At 44.3% G+C, this 20,943-nt stretch overlaps 1 protein-coding gene across 2 annotated transcripts in view; it reads right to left on the minus strand.

The window, feature by feature from the left end:
• The window catches only part of TP63 (tumor protein p63), a 107,251-nt gene that overhangs the window by 41,398 nt on the left and 44,910 nt on the right, over positions 1 to 20,943 (minus strand). For both annotated transcript variants that reach the window (XM_050902359.1, XM_050902358.1), the window contains exon 4: positions 9,888 to 10,142. In XM_050902359.1, coding sequence (XP_050758316.1) covers positions 9,888 to 10,142 — 255 coding nt within the window. The remainder of the gene's footprint in view (positions 1 to 9,887; positions 10,143 to 20,943) is intronic.

A 20,943-nucleotide genomic window follows, 5' to 3' on the forward strand; every position in this document is an offset into this window, starting at 1 on the left:
AACCTGTGCTCACTCTGCTCCCATTGCAAGGAGGTCAGGAGCAAGTCAACTCCCAGCCATGCGGTTGAGCTAATAAGCCCCGACAAGTGGCAGGGTGAGTTTGCTGAGACTCAGCACCGCAGCTAATGTAGCAGTGCTGGTACAGCATCATGCTCTGGCTACATAACAGGAAGAGGCTTTCCTTCATGCCGTAGCCCTCAAACAGCCTCTGCATCAGTAATTTTCACACCTGGTGGGCCTGACACTGGTAAAGTTCGAGATCTCAAGTGGGGGAAGCAATAACCCAACCGGCACTCGAGCAGTTTCAAGCTTTAGCCTGGAGATACGTTTTGGTTCCTTCAAAAGTTAGTTTGTAAAAAGACTTTAATGTCCTGTAAATAAGTCAAAACAAGAGGTCTGAAAGCTCAGGTTAGTGATACAGGATGCACAGCAAGCAGCAGTCCCCAGCTGTCCCCCCCAGGCATTTCACATCAGGGGTCTAAGTGCTTTACAACACGGGATCATGGTGACACAGTCTCAAATTTGAGGGTGGGTGTGTGCAAAGGGGGAAGAGGGGGAATGGAGGCAGATGGAATGATTACCCAGATTACATCTAAATCACAGGGCAGGAGCAGCTCTGAGGCTGGGCTCGGAGCCAAATCCGCTGCTCGTCGATGCTGCTCCCTAGCAGGGCATCTCCAGGCAGCGTGGCTTCTCTCCCCAGGAGGAAAGCATGGTGCACCCTGGGGCACACAACAGGCAGGGAGGAGAGCCCCAATGCAGCATGGCCATCACGGCTAACGTGGAAAACAACAGAGCCAGAAAATTTAGGCCCAAGTCCCGTCTTATTCGTTCAGGAAAGACAGGTCAGCCTTCGACTGCTGCTTTCCTGTGTTTCCTCTAGCACATTTTTCAGCTTTCTATAAAGCTGAATTAGATGAATTTCAGCAGCTAACATGTATCAGCAGATCATAAAACACTTCTTTTTATCAGACAAGTAATACTTTGCTCTATTTAAAAAGGACACTCTCATACAATACATCTAAAAAAATGAGGGAGAAGTAGCACTCTCCTCCTGTGGCTCCACCGGGTTTTGCTCCAATGTTTAAGGGTTATCTTTAACAACTGGAAATGATAAAGTTTGTATCAATACTCAGGTCTATTTGCAAGAGGATCTAAGCCCTTACTTGGGTAGCTATCCTACTGTGTTTACAGTAACAAATCTGACACACCTGCACATAGCAAAACCTCATGAAAAGATTTCCATTGCATAATAAAGTTCATGCTCTTTCTATACAGAAGCCATCCCTACCCAGGACACTTCTTTTTTAAACAAAGTAGGAATTTCTTCGTAGTGTATGGTCTGCCAAGCACTGGAGCTGAACCCTCAGCATACAGAGCACCACCAACGCAACACACACAAAATTATGCTTGCGCTTCAGCACGCTGCCGAACTGCTGCTTGTTCTGCATGAAGTTGGCAGGGAAATAATATCTATGACAACCGTGATATTTCAGTTGACCTAACGAAAGGAATGATCATCTCCAAGGGCAGTCTTTGTCTGCGAGGTGAGAAATACCTCTTGAACTAGCCTACCTGAAAATCTTTACCCAGAAGTAAATTATTAAACAGTCACTCAAATATTTTTTGCACATTTTTTTTGTAGGGTTGAAATATCTTCTAACAGTGCCCCGTTGATGCAGTTTAAGTTATACAGCTCAATGGTATGGGGGAAACCGGCAACTTTTTAGGAAACCTTCCTTGCCCGGAGCACGCTGCCTCCCTTCTGGCCCAGCTTGCCATGACCTTTAGAAAGGTAAGGAGGCGACTCTGCCGATGCCTCGTTTGAGCTCTGCCGGGCTGCTTTGCATGCTTAGCACTTGTGAAATCCAGGAGAGCTCAGCAGCTTTTACAAGCCAGCCTGAAGGCAGTCCCCATGCTGAACGCTACAAAAAACCCAAAGCATCAAAAAAAAAAAAAAGGGGGGGGGGGGCACCAAAACCCCACTCCAAAAAACTACTAGTTTGGAAATTTTGGCACTTCTGGCGTGTTGGTTTCCCTTCTCTAAAATGGTGACTACACTCCTGATTTGCCTACCAAGCAAAGATATTTGCTGATTAGGGAAGTAATGTTTGTGCAGCACTTTGAAGATTTAAAGTACTACATTAATCCTACATGTTGTTCTTAGTAGAAGCCAATTTTTAACTAAGAGGAGGAAAAAAAAAGAAAAGGTGATTTAAATAGTGACCCTCCCCTACTTCAAGATGTTCACTCATCTCCCAACATCAGCTATTCTTATCTGTAAATGTTTTTTTAACCCTTCCTTCTCATAGTTCTCAGAAACCACAAGTCTCATTCAGCCTTTATTTGAAAAATGGCTTCTTTCCAGGCTCTGGCTGTTTCTTGTAAAGTTAATTCCTTTGGTAATACTGCTGGAGGCGCATTGGTATGTTTGGTGTGTGTGTGTATACATATATATTTTCCCCCTTTTCACACGGTGTTGTTTTTATATATGTGTAGTGAAAGATACCTAATCCAGGATTATGATTCTCTTTATTCCTTTCTCATGAAAGTAGGTGGGGCTTTTTTGTGCAAGTTGCATTGATGAAAATTATGTTTAATTAACACTTTTTCCTCTTCACGTAGACAAAAAAAAATCTCATTAAGAACCAAAAAAAGTTTCTTGCACTTAATTCTCTCCCTCTGAATTTTTCTTCAAAAATAACTAAAATCTTAAAACAAAGTTTCTGAAGGGGAAAAAAGAAAAAAGTGAGATGCCAGTACAACTAGAAATTGCTTGTGCAAAACAGCAGAGGGATCTTCTGCCCCTGTGGAGGACACAACCCCTCCCCATGACTACTTTCTCCATCCTCCTATGTCTGACCCTAATGTCTTGGTGGTTTTCACTTGCAGATCCTGGGAGACCTGTAGTAAGCTCTAACTGGTCTCCTGTTACACTGGGAGAGAATCAGCCACAAACAGCAACCAAGAGGCTAAATCCTAGTTGAAAGAGAAGGACATTCACACCATCTGAAGCCTGCTTTCTCTCATGCGGGGTGCCCAACACCGACTGTGCTGTTTGAAGAGCAGAGCACACAACCATTGCAAGGCAGGAGACCCAAATTTTCTGTTCCCAGCGCTGGCAAACACCAATTCATACAATAAGTAAATAACTTCCCTTCTCATCCTTCCTGGGCATCGCTAGCTGTGTGGGGTACAGACTGCCCCTTACAGCATGGTCTTACACCACAGCGCAGCTCTGTCATCGCGGAGGGCGCTGGTCTAAGAGAGCATATAGCAAAACTGCAGTTCCTAGAGGGAATTCGTATAGGGAGGCTATATCGCCTTGGTAGGATTTACAAAACAGTAAGGGATACAAAAAGGAAAAGAAAAAAAACCAAGACAGCTCATATCATAAGACATTTTCTGGAAACTATTACACAGATCTGTACAGCTGCTTGTAAGGAGTAACAGAAGAAGATAACTGCTAAACAAAACATACGTGACAAAGATTAGGGGGAAAAAGCACAATTACATTCTAATGGGAACCTAATGCACTCAGATCTCCTTTTACTCAAGCATAAAAACCCAAACAGAAGCCAGCAGGCCCCTCCTGGCTGGTTCTCACAGGTGAACTGGTTCTTCCCAGCTTTGCTAGCTTGCAAACACCGTGAGAAAGGCACCTCCTTCAAAGACAACAAGCCTGGCTCCTCTCTTTCCAAGTAGATGACCTAGGACAAGTTACATATGCCTCAACAGCCTTAGTGTTAGGCCCTGTAATATCATACAGAGGGAAACACACTTCACAAGCTCTTCAAGCAGGAAAGCACAATCACAACCTCTCCACGCACGGGAATGATGATGGCAATCAACACCCACCCTGCCTCCCTGCCTGCTCCATGCTGAGAGGCAGCGCACGCTGGGAACAGCCTCTTCAGGCAGGCAGGGCTGCAGAGAGCTTGAGGAAGCCAAATCTTAACCACTTCTCACCCGAGACAAATGCCCAAATATGGAAGCGCTCCTGCCTCGCTGAGATCAGTGAAGAGCCAAGCCCTGAGCTCACACCATTGCATCAGCTCTCGCAGCCTACAGCGTGTGCATCCAAAGGCTGCAACCCCATCTCCTCCTCTGCTGCCTTCTTCCAGATCTCTTCTCTCTGTTTGGATTACAGGCATCATTTCCCTTCCTCACTCCTGCTGTAACAAGGGAGGTTATCATCAGCAAAATTAACTTTGCTGGGCAACCAGCTGGGCTGAAGAGAAAGCCTGCATTTAGAGGCATGAAAGGATTAGCAGAGTGGCCAGCAGGTGACCAATTTCAGTGCTTGGTGAGGTCTGCAGACCCTCTACACAAATGAGTGTCGTACAAGGACCCTTCTCAGCTGCCCCGTGCAAACAGCTAAAGCCTACATCATTGCTGACTAGGAGCCTCTGAGGGTAGGGAAATTAAAAATCCTGTAACAAGACCACTTCCACTCCCTTTCTCCTGACAGCTTTAAAAATAATGTTAAAGGGTGAAACTGGAAAGCTCAGATTGCACTGACCAACACACCACCAAGGAATAACAAAGCTAAGATTTCACATGAACACTTAGCACAGCCCCAAATGTATGTTCATTGGGAGAGTCACCAGTCTTTAAAAAAAAGTTTTCATGTATGATGCAGAAAGATAATCAGCAGCCAGGACAATACTGGACGTTACCAGTGTTATTGAAACAATGCGCTATTTGAACAGATTATTTAAGAGAACACTGAACACATAATTAAGGACAGTTGAGTCAAGGCGATGTGCACATCTAATTGCCGTCTCACTGCTTCACTATGTTTGTGCACTGTTTTCTAATTCATTTTATAGAGCTTGGGAAAAAAATTTCCCAATTTTACCAGGTGGTTCAAGACACAGAATATTTTTAAAATGAAAATGGAATGAATCAATCTGAAATAAAAAGACTGATAGCCCAGCCAAGGAATCTGTACTCTCAACCACAGAAACCTGTTATTGCTCGCGTGGACTAATTTAAGTGCATTCCTTTCACCTTCCTTAAAATGTAGCTTTTCCAAATCCACTAACCCCAGCCAGCACAATCCATTCACTTGCTTTCATGCATGTTGCACAGGCTGTTATCCAGCTTTGCTAGCAAAGAGAGTCCAAAATGTGAGCATTTTCTTATAGCTGTAGGTACAGCTGAGTTTATTGAGAACAGGAGAACCAGCGAGCCTGACTGGAACACAGACTGCAGCTTTGCAGAGCTCCGTGTTTCATAACAAAGCCCTGCAAGGACCAACCCAGCTCAGCTCCAACCTACTGCAGGGCATGGGAATAAACTGCTAAACTCAGGTATTGCCAACACCTGAATTATGCAAGTCTTGCAGGGCTGGGTGTCTGTCTTCAGCAGAATCAAAAATTTGCAAATAAATTTCAGTTTTCATTTAAAAACTTAAAGCAATTTCTGCCTTCTTTTTCCTTAACCCTCGTGACTACCAAGAAACACTTTAAAAGATTTAGTAGATGCACCCTAAAGGCTCAAAAACCTGGGGGAGAATAAGAAGAACCTGTTTGTCTTTTTAAAAGAGTCTCATGACTTATAAGGTGGTATCTTGCTTATGGGGATGGGTGGATCCGATTCATTTTTTGATAGCTCGCATTTGGCAGTAATGTTAACTTTTACTTACCTTGACATACAATTTTAATTTTTACTTTCCTACTGCAATCATGTTCTTCCCCATGTAACAGGTTCTGCTAGTGACAGGTGATTGCCAAATCTTTTTTTAGGGGGAAAAGTCAGTGCAGTTGTTTATTTATTTATTTGCACTCAGAGTGGGTGGGGAAGATCGGCACACAACTTACTTCCACAAAGAAAAAAAAAAATCTGAGGTGGCACACTTTTGAAATGCCTTGTTTTCTTCTGCTGCAGAAATGGGAGGAGATATTGCAAGACATGGGAATATGGGAATTCTCGCGGAGGAAATATCCCACAATAAATGAGACACAGTTCTGCGTAAGTTCTTACTTCACCCAATTCATAGGGCTTCTCGCTCAACCTCAACAACATGCTCTCTATCTCAGAATTACAAATGATAACTGCTTGTTCCTTCGCAGTGTGGTTTTCAAGAAGGTTTTATAGCACTATGAGTATGCATGTGAGAAACTTTGTTCAATTTAGACTATTAAGGCTTTTGTTTTTAAACACTTCAGTAGAGTTTCAATTGTTAAAAATTTTCCTTCTGAAAAGACTGATTAACCTGCTTATATTCTTGTGTTCTCAGATCATTAATTAAAAAAAATAATCAAGGATGCTTATAAAGTCCTCTGCAATCCAATCTCAATTTGTCATCATTAATTAGTTCAACATTGCATACAAATGAAGACCTAACCTGATTAGACAGCATGTTTTACTGGAATTCCTACTTAAGGTCATGAAAGACTTCAGAGAGAAAATTTGTAATATTTTCAAAGTGAACTGCTCATACATATGAAATCACCCTCTCACCTAGCAGCAGCTAGTGTTTCTCTCTGCAATTTTTGGCTTTTTTTTTTTCTTTTTTTTCCCCTTTAATTAGGAGCCCATCACAAACCTGAGCAGAGAAGCAATCCTGATGTTACCTTCATCTCCCTCCCAGCCTATCCTATACAAATACTGCTGATTTGGCAAAGGGTGCCCACTGTCCTAGGACAATAAACCTGCCCCATAGAAAGAGTCTGCAAAACTTGGGGGGGGAAGGTTTTAGGAGAAAAATATGATTCCAGGGCTGTTTTCAGAGACATAGCATTTAGGTACTCAGCGAGGACCCTCTCCCCTTTCCCCCACCTCCAACAGAAGTAACCTTGGGATCTACACGTGATTCCAAATTATTGCTTCCAAAGCACGCAGATTGGGAGCTAAATGCACAAAGCGACCGAGAAATCTAAAGCACCTTCACAGGTCTCTAATCCTCCCATGAAAGCAGCTCTTGCTTTTTAGAGAAATAACCCAGTCCTCTTACCAAGCCCACAACCTTCGCTCCCATGACTTAATCTAACATGACTCAACCCAGAAGCTCAGAGGAGCTCCGGTGAAGTGCGCTGTCAGCCAGAACAGCAGATCCCCTGCCAGTCATCATCGAGCCTTCCCAGCAGGGCAAGGTGGATCAGCCTGGTTCATCCTCTCCCAAATAGGGGAAGTGCGACACCATGGATTTCCTTACTTAATACTGTTACCCTGGGGAATGGCAAGAGGGGAAAAAAAGAACTAAGAAACAAGGCTTTCAAGTTTTGGACTCTTAATAAGGGTGGGGCCATCAAGTAATTAAACTTTTAATAGGTCACTGCAGTGGAAGAAACTCTTCCAGTTGGGTAAGTTCCTAATCCATCTTTAAAAAAAATATACGACAGGCATTAATCAAAGCGTATGAAGTCACGTGGGGGGGATGAGCAACTCCGAGAACTTGCTCTTGCTGCGAGGATGGGGCAATCACTCCTCCTTTCATCAACATTTCATGCATGTTTCCACATTTCTCAGGACGGCAGCGGGAAAGAGAGCCTTCACGTCCTTCCCCACCCACCCCACTGATAAAGCTGTCGAACGCATATTACCAACCGCTCAAGAGCCCATGTGAAATGAGTTGGTGGATTAATTAGCAGAAGGGCAGAGCTCCGAAGATGGAAAGATGCTCTACTGTGAAAGGCATATTGATTGAAGGTCCCCAGCCACCACCGCAAGACTGTCATCATCCACTGCGAACATGCAGCACACTGCCAGCTCCTGCACAAGCAGCTAAATCTAGGTCACTTGGCTCAGTGCAGGGACACCTGGACCACGCTCACTCCTCCCTGATCAGAGCGCTGTTTGGGAGCCCATTCCTTTAGTAAAATACATGGACTTATACCTAGAGAGACTGCAACAGGTACAGAGACCGCACCTTCATCTGTTGGTAGCATGGTCCACACCAGGGCAAAAGAAAAGGAGGGGAGACTAAATGTGCCTTCCCCCAGGCTGCAACATTTGGTGACTGTAGTCACCAAGGAGTAATTTTATTGGTTTGTTTGGTTTTTTTTTTTAAAGCCAGCATGTGATCTTTGACTACTACCCAGATCCACATTAAAACTCAGCCTCCAATTCTACCCCAAAAAGCCACTATCACTACAGTGAAACATCTCAAGTGCTTGCTTAACTTTAAGCTTGCGAGTAGCTCACTCGTCTTCAGCTCTGCTGGAACAGCCTACTACATACGTTCAAACCTCATTTCAAAAGACCGCTTTTCGTAGTTGAAAGGACAGCATCAAACGCTCTGGTTCCCTGCAGCTGCGTTAGATAATTCTTTGTACCATACGTATCAAAAGAGAACGTCTTTTCGTATCTCCTTCAAAGGACCCTCTCCAGAACAGCCTGCAAAAATCCAAGGGCAGCATTTTCTTGCTCTGAGAAATGGAAAGTAGAGCTGACCGATAATTTCCTTACCTAAAGGGAAGTGACAATAAATACTATGTGTAGTTTAAGGGGAGAAACCTGAACACGAAAACAAGCGTAAACTACAGCAGGGCATCACTCCCAATGCCAATAAGGAAAAGGTGCAATTTCAACCTCACTTAAAAATCCTTCACCCTTTTACACATAAACAAATGAAAAATTTGGTCTTGAGCAGACCTATCACATTTTAACTCCATTCATCTAACACATTTTTCTGAACAAAGTTACTGTTATCAGTTTTAGACAAATTTTACTGGAAAAGGCTTTTAAAATATAAAGGATGCAAATTTACAGTAATTTATTGTTATGTGGCATCTTTTTCCAGAGTGGAGCACATGGGCTCCACTGCTTTGCTGGCAGCAGTGCCTGGGAGTTTGTTTGTTAGCTGCAATTCCAGCTAGATTGTATTTAAATTTGAGACCGAAGCAGTGCCTCAGATTAAAAAAAGAAAAACACCCACACTATTTTAATGCTCTTAGCTTTTGGTAAAAAGTGTATTCTTTTTGCTTTAAAAAAAAAAAAAAAATTGAGTCCCTGCTTTTATTCGGGTAACATGGGGTAAGACATTATTCACTACACCTACTCCAAGTGCCTGGAGGAGAGGAAGGCAAATATTGAACATCTTTAAGACAGCAATATTCTCCACTGCAAACATCTCTACTCTAGAGCCCTAAACCACAACAGGACGTACAGCTCCAGCAGTGCTGTGTCCTGGGCTACAAAGTTTATAGAGCTTGAACAGTCAAGCCAGCTCCACCAAAAATCAAGAGCTGGGCTTCAAGTTTCAAGCTCCATACGTTTTTGTGGGGGTTTTTTTTGTTTGTTTTTTTTTTTGTTTTTTTTGTTTTTTTTTTTTTACAAGAAAGGTACTATTCTGACAGCAAGAACAAATTAATTAATATATATACACACACACACAAAAATAACCCAAATACCGCAGGGCTGACCCGAGCTGGTGACACCGGAGTGCCCACACCAGCTGCAAGAGGGGAAGGACACGAAGAAAGAGAAAGCCCCACACTCCATGGGTCAGAGCAAGGAGAACCACCTCCATCCTGCTGGCACGGCCTCGCATGCCAAACCTCACACAAACCCATGGATGCTGAAGAAAGCCAAGGGAAGCGCTGAAGCCATGATTATGCCACCTCATGTTTTACTCCAGCATACCTGCTAGACCCAAATGGAGAGCCACTGTTTCATCACACATGGTCTTTAGGCGACTATCTTTTTGCAAGGCATTTTATTCACCTGGGATTTACTGATATTATTGAGGGTTAAATTCCCACCACACCCTCCCAGAGCGGCCAAGGTAAATCTCTCCCTTCTATGTGACATGTCATGCACTAAAGAGGACATGGGTCACTCCATTCTTGCACAAGCCTGGATATGTATCATATGAATAATGTCACTACTGGCATCGGGACCGAAGCCAGAGAAGGAGCAAAGCGATGCTGCGTCCTTACCGTCCACGTTGCTGACTTTGCTGTGCTGGACTGTTGAAATGATACATCAAAGCTGTGAGGTCCTGGGTAGTCTGTGTTGGAAGGGATGGCTGGGGAGGGCGAGAGGGCGTCAAAAGTTGAGCTGGGCTGGGCGTAAGGCGAGGGGGCCGTGACACTGTTCTGCGCGTGCTCCGTGTTGTAGGGGCTGGTAGAGGAAGAGCCATTCTGGATCTGCTGGTCCATGCTGTTCAGGAGCCCCAGGTTTGTGTACTGCGGCTAGAGGCAAAGAGATGCACAGGGGTGTTACAGAAGTAACGTTAGCACAGGCTGGCTAGCCACGGCTTTGCCTTCACAGTGGAGGATGCACAGCATAATCTCAGCACCACTACATGTGTGTCACACCAGGAGGAAGGAGATTTGCAAAGGATATACCCCTCTTTACATCGGTGACTGAAACAGAAAGGAGTAAAGCTTCTCACAGTCACACAGTGGATCAACAGCCAAGCTGGGAAAAGAGCTTGCACATAACAGGCGATTCGTAGGGCAGCAAGCCATCACGAGGAGACAGGCTCTAGCAACACCCAGACCAAGACTTTTTTGGAGGGACTGCTATAACATGATAAAAATCACCAGATTCGTTACAGTGCAGCTGGCTCTAACTTGTACAAGGCTACATCGTCTCTGATGGTCTCACGCTCTACACAAAGACTGCTCCTCCTCTTGTGGATCTGATCCTGCTATGCACAGTGACATTTAGGACCTCTAACTGAGATAGTAACTGCACTGAAGTGTGACACACTGGAGAAAAGGTTCATAGCATTTAACCAGGTTGCACCATGCACTCAGTTCCCAGTGACCGGTCACAGACAGTAGTAGAGAGGAATTAAAGGTCTCATCAAGTAGCATGGAAGCTCAGAACATAGAAGGCTTCCCCACATACTTAAGAAGCAGCAGTTGTACAGTGTGTAGCACTTAAATGAGCAGACGTGGTTGTGCCCCAGAAGTAGCCTCCGGGTACAAACGACATATGAAACAATTGAAGACATCAAAAGCAAAGGCTAGAAAATGGAGTACAGAAAGGCAAAGGTTAGATTAGGGAGAGGTTAGCAGAAAAATCATATGTCTAATGCCCTAAATTCTATGTGTAGCCCTGGTCCCCCACCTCAAAGAGATGGGAGGGGAACAAAGTTCAGAGAAAGGTGACAAGAATGAGCAAACCCTTTCAATGCCTTCCTGTAGAACAGCAGTAGATGACGACTTTTCAGCCTGGAAAAAAGACAATGAGGAGAGAGGTGGAACTCTGTATGACAGAAGCGGATAAATTCCTAAACGATATGGAAAAAAGCAAATAGGAAATTAATTTTCATGCTCTCTTAACAGAGATTGGGGAACAAGAAAACATCTTTAGCAGGATTTTGGTTTAAACACACACAGAGTGGTTCTTCACAAAGCCCACAAATAAACATGGATTTTCTGCCACGAAATGCTGCAGATACTAAAAGCCGACATGTGTTCAAAAAGGCATCAGACAAGTTCTGCTGGAGGAAAAAAATCCATCAAGGCAAGCATATTTGATTTTAAAATTCTGAACCACAAACAGTTGGAACCTGGGAAAGTACTCTGGGGAAAGAGAGTTACACAACTATGCCACTCTTTTAATGCTCCAAAGGACCTGGCATTGGCCACAGAGACAGGGCAGCAGGCAAGCGGTACAGGGGGTTCAGCCAGGGACACGTAGTCTCATCCTTGTATGTGTCCAAAGGGCATTGTTTGTGCCCAGCTTAGGGAGAGCAGCATACAAAAGGTTTGTGGTACCCATCCTCAACAGCTCTGGGATCAACCAGGAACACACAGCAATAAATGCACCTGGTTCTGCTGTTAGCTGCTGACATAGCAGAAGGGTCCCAGGCTCTTCCCCTTGTCCAAGGGTCCAAGCACCTCATGTCCCTCCAGATCCTATAGCTTCAATCCCACCCAGAGCCATCAAGCTCACGTATCTCTCAGTATTTCAGCCAGTCCGCTCCTGACTTCCCTCTTCTTTCCAACAGCTGTTCCTTTTCCAGAGACAACTCTGTATTATCAGCCAAGCAGCAAAGGTTTCCTGAGTCAGAACACCAACCGCAAGACCCATAACAAAAAGCTTTCCCAATACTGGGGATCCCACCAGCCCTACTGAAGCTTCAAGCAGCATATCATCGCTCCTCCAAGGACCTGAAAGGGAATGGCACAAGCTAGCTGCTGAGCTCCCCAGGGACTCTGGACAAGCCATTTAACAGCCAGCTTTGCCAGTCATTTCAGCCATGGAGGAAAACAGGCTGGTCCCTTTGCAAGGACGAAGTGCCCTCCCTATGCCCAAACGCTTTACACTCTCAGCTGTCCTTCCAGAAGAGAAGTGGAGAAATTTAAACCACCAATTAGAGCTCTTCCTTAGGTTTCTGTCTGTTTCACTGAAGAGACTGGTATTTTATGGGTTTTTCATTAAAAACTCAAGGTGAGGCTGGTGCTCTGGGGTCTTCAAGTGAGGCACATGGGACCTTCCAGAGATGGATCAGCTTGCTACTATAAGCTGTACTGGGAAGGAAAAGGTCTGGTGGGGAACAGCACAGGGGACTTCATTTTGGGAGCTGGGATGGTCTGCAGAGGGAGAGCTGGTTCCCTCTCTTGCTCTGTCATTGACGTGCTGTGTCCCTGGGCAAACCACCTCGCCTCCCCCTCCACCCTCAGCCTACTTCACACAGCAAGGTCTGCAGGGCAAGGATTGCTCCTCACTATGTAAAAAGCACTCTGCTTAATGGGCCTCTCTTTTGTCTGAGGCCTTCAGGCATCAGAGTAATAAAAGCAATTACATATTGAGTCCTAATCCTGGGTGAACCAGTGACTCTCCGTGTTGCCTCAGGTTAGTTATTTGCCCTCCCTGCCTCAGTTTCCCCATCTATAGCAGTGGGGATGTTACAGATGCTCAGCACTCCTGTTAGACGGGCAAGCAAGCATCTGCAATTGGACTCAAAGCATGTTAAATAGTTGACGCAGGAGAAAGCGATCCAGACTGGTTCTTCTTCTCCAAAAGGAGATCGTAACTTTGGCAATGCAGACGACAATTATGTCTCATCTCCTGCGGGCTATTCAGCCAACCAAGACCTATTTAACGGACTTTTGGTACATGTTTTCCCTTGAGGCTAATTCTGTATGGAAGGAGCCAGAATGCTGATGTACTGCACCAGGAACAGTCTTTTTCCTGCTCAATAATGTTGTATTTAATCAAAAAAACAAACCTCCCTTCCCTCCTGCCCCAGAATACCCTAATAAGACCTGAAGACTTCTCAAAAATGTAGAAGTATCACTCAGTTGTTTCATTTCTCATGGAGATTAGCATCAGACACACTCCCTAACCAGCAAATCACGAAAAGATGGCTGTGATGAAAACAGTCCCCTAAACCAGCTCAGACATACAGACAGCAAAACAATAGTGTTTCAGCTTTCACTTAAAAACTATTCCCTCTAATCCCAGGCTACTTAAGATGATGGAGAAAGATGGCCAAACCAGTAGTCGGCGTTAACAAGACAGCACAGTTTGGAAACGCTGAAGGTGCTGCCTGGAAGTCAATTAAAAAAAAAAATAAAAAAATGCCCCATTAAAATTTAAGATATCCTTAAGAGAATCAAAGATCCCTTTCATTCCTTTCAGTCCAGGGACCATCTGTCTAAATGTTACCAGCAGAGCAGCCATTCCACCGCATTTATACACTCACATGCCACAGCCGAATGCCATGTCCCCATTTGCTCTTTAAATAACTATTAATCTCCTTGCACTTATCCTCGCGCTGACACAAGCAGCTGTTGGACTCCCCTTCTCCCCCTCCGAGTCCCACCAGCCTTTCACCTTCCCTGGCCCCTTGCTCCCCTCCCCAGGCAGGTGCTCCATCCCCGGTGACAAAGCCAGCCGCCGGGTTTGCACACACGCAAGCACTAAACCTCGTCTCGCAGCTATGCCCCAAGGCAGGCGGAGAGTTGTTTGCGCTCAAGGGGTCAACATCTGAATTGCTTGCAAGGCTTTTGGAGGAATCAGATAAGGCTTTCGGAGGCACACGCCTTCTGACAACACAACAATTAGAGGGGCAGCAGGCCCGGGGAAGGCGTGCGCAGGAATTCACCCCGCCGCAATAAAACCCCTTCGCCCCAGCCACGCTGCGGATGGCGAGAACAAAGAGAGCAAGGGGCTGCGGGCACGTCTGCAAGGCATCACCCTCCAGGAGGGCTCTGCAGGGTGTGTGTTTGCACACACAGCCTCCTTTCACCATTTACAGGAAGAAATACAACAGCGTTTAATTCAGAAATTAATTCTTGCCAGGTTGGTAGCCCAGAATTTAGCGCATGCTCATGTTTTGCTGCGGGGTTGTCCAGAAAAAAAAAAAAAAACAAAAAAAACAACCAAAAAAACCAAGAACACGGTAGCATTGTCCAGCTACTCAAAAAACAACTGCAGGATGTAGTCCCACCACCGATTCCTGGCAGAAGGAGAATGCTATTTGGTGGAAAGAAGAGAAATGCATGCAAAGTTGAAAAGAACGGATTATCTAATTTTCAGTGCCTTTGTTCTCTATTTTGTTCCCTCCATCAAGTTTCTGAAACTATTAATATCACTGAGGCATTACAAAAACCTTCAGATGAGTTTAACTGCAAATAATTAGAGCGCTACAGTTAGATCTTAGACTATGTATTTTGGAACATCGTTTCAACAATGTATCTTGAACTATCAGTTTCGCTTCCTACATCCCATCAGCTTCACTTTCAGGTTTTTGTGCTAACTCACGCTTCTAAATTAGGAGAGCCATGGTTTCACTGGAGAGGCTGCTGAATTAAAAACCAGACTGAAAACTGCAGAACTGTTTAATCACAGTTCTGCTGCCGGGAGGACAGATCTCCCTAACAAACGCTGCGGACAAGGTAAGGCAGAAAGCCTCCTGACCCCAGCGGCTCCGGGGCACTTGCCACAAGAGGGCAATGCAAATGCTCCACCGTGCGCGGCAGAGCTGATGTGCCGGGGAAGATTCCCCAACCCACCCAAACTGGGGCCCATCTCACCCTACCCTGCAGCAAGAACCCACCCCCAGTTCTTCGGCCACAACCTGCTTTTAAGCCCATTGTGTTAATTGATAACGTTATGAGATAGATCTGCAAAGAGACCCCCAGTACGAAGGCACGAGGGAAGTAACGCAAGTGAAGAAAAGTTCTCAAGGGGACTTCCATGCCAAAAATCCCCTAAAATACACAGCTCCAGCTATTAACTACCCAGTTATCAACCTTTCAGAGAAAGTTCTGAGAGTTTCTCCACTTTAGAAAATAAAGGAAAAGTTACCATCTTCAGGCGTAGAACACCTAGATGCCTCCACCCCTATCAAAACCCTTCTCCGTATCTCCAAAAGAACATGCGTCTATGTCGTGCACATGTACCGACAAAATTTTAATTTTCCCTGCTGGACCTATGCAGCTCAAGAGCATTGCCCAGCTACTCAAAAAGCCTTGCAAAATACCACCCCTGGTGCTTATTCTCTGAAGATATGAGATGGTGAAACTAATAAACTACCATGGTTGTTAGCAAGAAGAAGATTTTGCAAGGCACTTTGCTAATTCTGTGCTTTGTCCTTAACTGCACCACAACTGATGTGCCAGGGCTAACAGTTGCAGGACTAGTAGGAATCAGCTTACAGCAATATTTCAGTGCTGGACCAGGTAAAGTTTCAGATTCCTGTTGGAGAACAGCTCTCAAAAGCAGCAGGATAAGTGTTTTCCACAGTGCTTGATGCCTCTCCAAATCAGAAGACAAACACCTCAAATGTATCAAGAAGGATTTAAATCAACATAGTTTTTCAAACCTTCCTAGCAAAGGATTTTAGTAGGTGGAAATAAAGCACTTAAGCTCAACAGAAGTGCTTCTATCATAATTATTAATCAAGATATTGCTGACTGCAAGACTGCGCAGCTTTGCCAGTTGCTCAGAAGGCAGCTGATACAATACCCGATGTAGGCGCACTGCTTGTGCCATTACAAAGAAGTGCCAAGAAATAAAGGGCTCCACCCATGCCCCTCAGCTAAGATCACGGCTGAAGCCGAAAGAGGGATCTAACTCACTCATCGCAATGAAAGGTGTGATTTGGTTTCCATCTCTGGCCTCTTTTCTCATCAAAAAAAGAGACACTATGCGTCAGACTTTCCACTCAGCTCACGTACATCTGGACCGCACTCCTTTCAGGAAGAACAAGCTCAGTTTGGACATCACTCTGGTCCCCTCCAAGCCATGAGGGGAAGACGTGTATAGTAATTTCAACACCAGCTCAGGCCTAGATCCCCACGGAGATCCAGGGTACCGGCAGCAGGTCTCACAGCTTCTGCACTCCCCCCAGCTCCATTTCTAAAATGGAAACAAATCCCGTAGGTCTATTTTGAAGAGGTTTTTCCCCAGAGCTACTGTGCAGCTAAACACATCAAACACTTCGAAGCCCACAGATAACGTGCACCATATACTCAGTGTGAAAAGCGAGGGAGCAAATAACTTTGGTTGAACCAAAGATATCAACAATTACCAAGATAGGTTCCGAGACAGTATAGCTCTTAAGCTCTAATTACCATGTGTCATGGCTTTTAGCACTATAACAAATCAATCTGATTTGAGTAATCTTACTGTTGGGTCATTGCTTTTTCCAGGAAAAGAGGAGATTATTTCACATCCCAGTAGCATTACAGGTTCTCGGCGTGATGGAGTGTGTTGGACTAGAAAAGGCCCCGGAGTCAGTAACTCCTGTCCTGACTATTAGGCCTGCTGCAGCATAACCAAACATTTAACGTCTCCTCAGCTCAATCCCACCTGTAAGCAGGGAGCACAAATATTTCTGCATACTGTCTCCCACATTATTATAGAAGGGGGTCTATTTGAGATCTACAGGGCTATACAATAAGCACAACCACAGTAATTTTAAGAAACTAAATTCAAGAATAATAAAGAAAAAATATTCTTCTTCCAAAGGGGGCAAGCCTCCTGTAAAAAAAAAAAAAAAAAGAAAAAAAAAAAAAAAAAAAGAGTGTGTATGTCTGTCTCCCCACAATTGTCCTGCACAGGTATTTCATGTTAAGTAGTAAGATAACCCCAGCAGGTTGCCTGGACAGCTTCCAACACCACCTAAACACATAAAGCACAGCCTAAAGAAAACGGAGTCCTTCATTTCACCCAGCTGGGGGGGGGGGGGGGGGGGGGGGGGGGGGGGGGGGGGGGGAGAAACAAAACAACTTCCCCCCCCCCCTCCCCCCGAAAAAGCCCAATATTAAGTGACCAACTGAAATCATGCCACCATGTTTAAAGTTCAGATATGCAAGCTTTAAAAATTGCCTGCTCTGCCTACTTAATGCAGCATCCCTTCCCTTCCAGCAGTCGCCAATCAGCCCTTTGGCCATGGCCAGCTTGGTAGACAACACATTACATAGGCTAAACAGGAGAAATCAGTGCACATCAGTAATTTGCAAACACACACCATCACACTTGAAAAACGCTATGGTTTGTATACTGGGGGGAGGGAGGAAAGTCTGGGTGATTTTCACTGGGATTAGCTATTCCAGTCTGCACATCATGCCACATCTACAGCCTTTACATTTACACAAGCAGCACAATTTTAAGAGCCATACCCAGTAAGGCTGCAGCCCACGTGTTTCCACTGAAACACAATTCTGTTGAACTCAGCAGAACTTCTTGTTCAAGTTAAAGTCCACATACGCAGGTATTTGTAGGCTTGGAGAATAAGACAAATTCATGAAAAGCAATGTGAGGGCAAGTTTCTGTCCACCCATAAAGGCTGTAAGCTTTGGAGTCGTCTTGTTCCTACCAGCTGTAATTGTCTTCCTTTTTAGCTAAACTTTGAGTTTTGCCCCTTGGTTAATTCATTTAACTCAGCAAGAAGTATTTTTCAGCCAGAAGCAGGGTGCCTTTTAAAACAAGCACAGCCCAAAGCAGGAATGCCTGTAATGCCTGACTCCTACCACCTGCCACAGGTTCACGTAAAAGAGCTTGTCTAATTCAAGGATTATCAGAATGACAGTGCATCCCACTTCACACAAATATTAAGTCTGGACATCCTACATTGTGTAAGTATTTCTAAGTATTTTCCAATGCATATAAAAATAATATCACTGACTTCCCTAGAGCTGTATTCTAGGCTTTCAACAACAACAAAAAAAATTCTGAATTGGGCTCTTGAAAAAAGTTCTCCTTGCATAGAAAACAACTTCATTTCTGAAGGTCAGACCACTTTATGCAAGCTTTCATTAGAGTATCTAGGCTATGCTTAGTTATTTTGAAAATTCAGACAGTTTAAAACAGGAAAAGGTCCAAGATCCACCCCCCTGCACACAGTCATTTCTCTACTCTGAGCTTCTGCACAGCAATTTATTTGACATGTAATTGGAAAACATATAATCAAAAAGAGAGGAGGGGAAAAAAAAAAAAAAAAGAAAATCATACAATATCATCTCTACGAGATGCAAGAAATCATGAGACATCAGAACTCCATGATCTTAAAGTAAATTGATTAACCCAAATGCTCAACTTCCTAAAACTAAAACAGAGGCCAAGAGTTTCCTGTGTTCTCCTATTACCAGCTGGACAACACAATGTCAACAAAGATCTGAAGAGCCATAAAGTACAGACGATTTGGAAAGGCACCCACTCACACTCCCAAGAGATGTAAACATAACTGAAGACAAAGATCTACATCAGGAAAAACAGAAAAAGACTACAAGATTTCAGCAAGGCATTTTTGCCTGTTCAGTGGCTGAGAAGAACTGTAGGATCACAGCTCGGCTGGGTGCCCAGAAATCCCATGTGCTGAGTTCGTACAGCAATGTTGAAAAGTTGGATTAAAAAAATATAAATAAATCTTTAAATATAAGAGGAACCAATTAAAATACAAAGGGGGAGGTGAGGAGAAGCAGGGACTGGAGAGGAAAACTCCAGTAGTTGATTAAAGCTGCCTTGTTTCTTGAACTCTTTACTGGACGGTAACCATCGATGGTTATCAGTCATTTCAGACATGCAGCATTTTATTGTGTTGAGATGGCAGCATTAGGCTGGACAGGATATCTGTGCGTCATCCACAGTGAAAGGCTGCAGACACTGTAACCACCAAAGTATGGCTATAGGGCACAAGGACAATGAATAATCAGGGTCAGAATAGCACCAGGAGCTGAAGTTAACTCCCAAATTCATCATTGTGCTCAATAAAAATCAGAATACACCAGCTTTCAGACACCAAGGTAAAATACTCCAGTTAGGTAGCATTTTAGTCAGAACAAGAAATTCAGATCATCTGCAAGTTAAATAAGTCCAGCAGTTAAACACACACCAAAAAAAAAAAAAGGAGAAAAAGAAGCCACACACATAAACCCCCCCCACCCACTCTTTGAATCTTTGAAGCGTGGTGCAACTACAGAATATAAGAATTCATAAGAAGAGTTATAGGAGGGCAAAGGGCAAATTAAAACAAGTTAGAGCAAGCAAAGGAAAAGGGTTACTGCAGCACGAGAGTCCCTATAGATTAAAAGGAAGATCTATTGGATTTTCTATTGTATTTGGCCATTTCATCTGTCCAAATCAGGCGAGAAAACTCCTGGATGACGTTCTCAAAAGCCTGAGACACCAAACAGCAGACTGAGAAGCTTTCAAGATTGAGTGGAGAGTCAAGAGCACTGGCTGCCAAATTCTGATTATGCCCCAACTGCAGAGAACAAAAGGAGGCAGGGCTTTGCCTTCCAACGCTTTACTTTGTATATTAAAGCAGCTCCTGACCTGCACCAAGCTGGTGTTGCCTGCACCCAAGGATCTGCTGGGGTTCAGTACAGCAGCACGCACAAAGCCGGGAGACCACCCTAACCACCCCCCCTCTGCAGCACACATCAGAAACACAGCTTCCCATCACTGCTGCAACCTACTCCTAAGAGATGAGCAGGAGTTTTATACAGCGTTTTCCAAAGATGCCAGGCTGTGCATACACCAGACCCAAAAGCTGGTCTTTGAGAGCGGGGTGGTGGTGTGTACACAGACACAATGCGCATGCAAAGGCAGCGCTTCTTCCACAGTGACTTCACTCCATCAGCCTTATAACCATCAAGAATATTTTCCTCAACCATTTAAATCACGTTATCACATATTCTGCATGCCCAGGATTTCCACAGGGCTCTCTGGTATGGGCCCTCCAAAGTCTAACAGCACAACCAAACCCACTTTGCAGTACTTCCCTCCCTGTGCAATACTGCTGACTTCAGCAAACACTAAGACACATGGTGCCGTGGTCACTTATATAAGGCACAGCTTCGCAGATCTACATTTGAGGTACTCAGCTGGACAGACCTTTCACTGTCCAAACTGAGAAGTTGATAGATTCATTGTTCAATATGGAATCACTCACATTAACAGAAAGACAGGAACATTTTCCGCTCAAACAGACCTTCCATAATTTTAGTGGTTGCTTCTTGCAATAAGCAAGTTCGGTAAGCTAACTGCAAGGAATTTCTAGTCATTTGCCCCCATTTACCCTGACTGCATGCGATTTTGATAGCCAAAGACAGAAAGGGGTTCTTCCAGATTTTTTGAGTAACAACATACCTCCTAATTTCCATCCAATACCACATTAAACTCTCTACCCCTCCAACTTGAACATTCACAGTTCCTTTCAGACACACAGCACAGTGGACTGACAAAGGCTTGTCTTAGCAGCTTTTCCACCTTAATATTCAACTAGTAGTTCCCCGTTTGCAAAATATTAGATCACACCTAGCCAGCGTATGTTCTAGTTTCCTTTGAAAGATCTTCTTTCACACTATCTGCTGCTGAAAGAGGGTGGAGGGAAATTCACTCATCTATTTAGTTCTAGTCAGTCAGCACCAGCACTCCTGAGGGAGTGAATTCTTATGCTATGGATAAAATGCAGAGTAAAACTGCAGCAGTGAGAAATCACAGTAAAGGCTTGCAAAGGCTATCGAGGATCTCAGAGACACAACTTAAATCTGCAGAATCCAAATTTTACAGAGCAGTCAG

Source organism: Gymnogyps californianus, chromosome 10 (assembly GCF_018139145.2).
Source record: "Gymnogyps californianus isolate 813 chromosome 10, ASM1813914v2, whole genome shotgun sequence".
NCBI classification, from domain to species: Eukaryota; Metazoa; Chordata; class Aves; order Accipitriformes; family Cathartidae; genus Gymnogyps; species Gymnogyps californianus.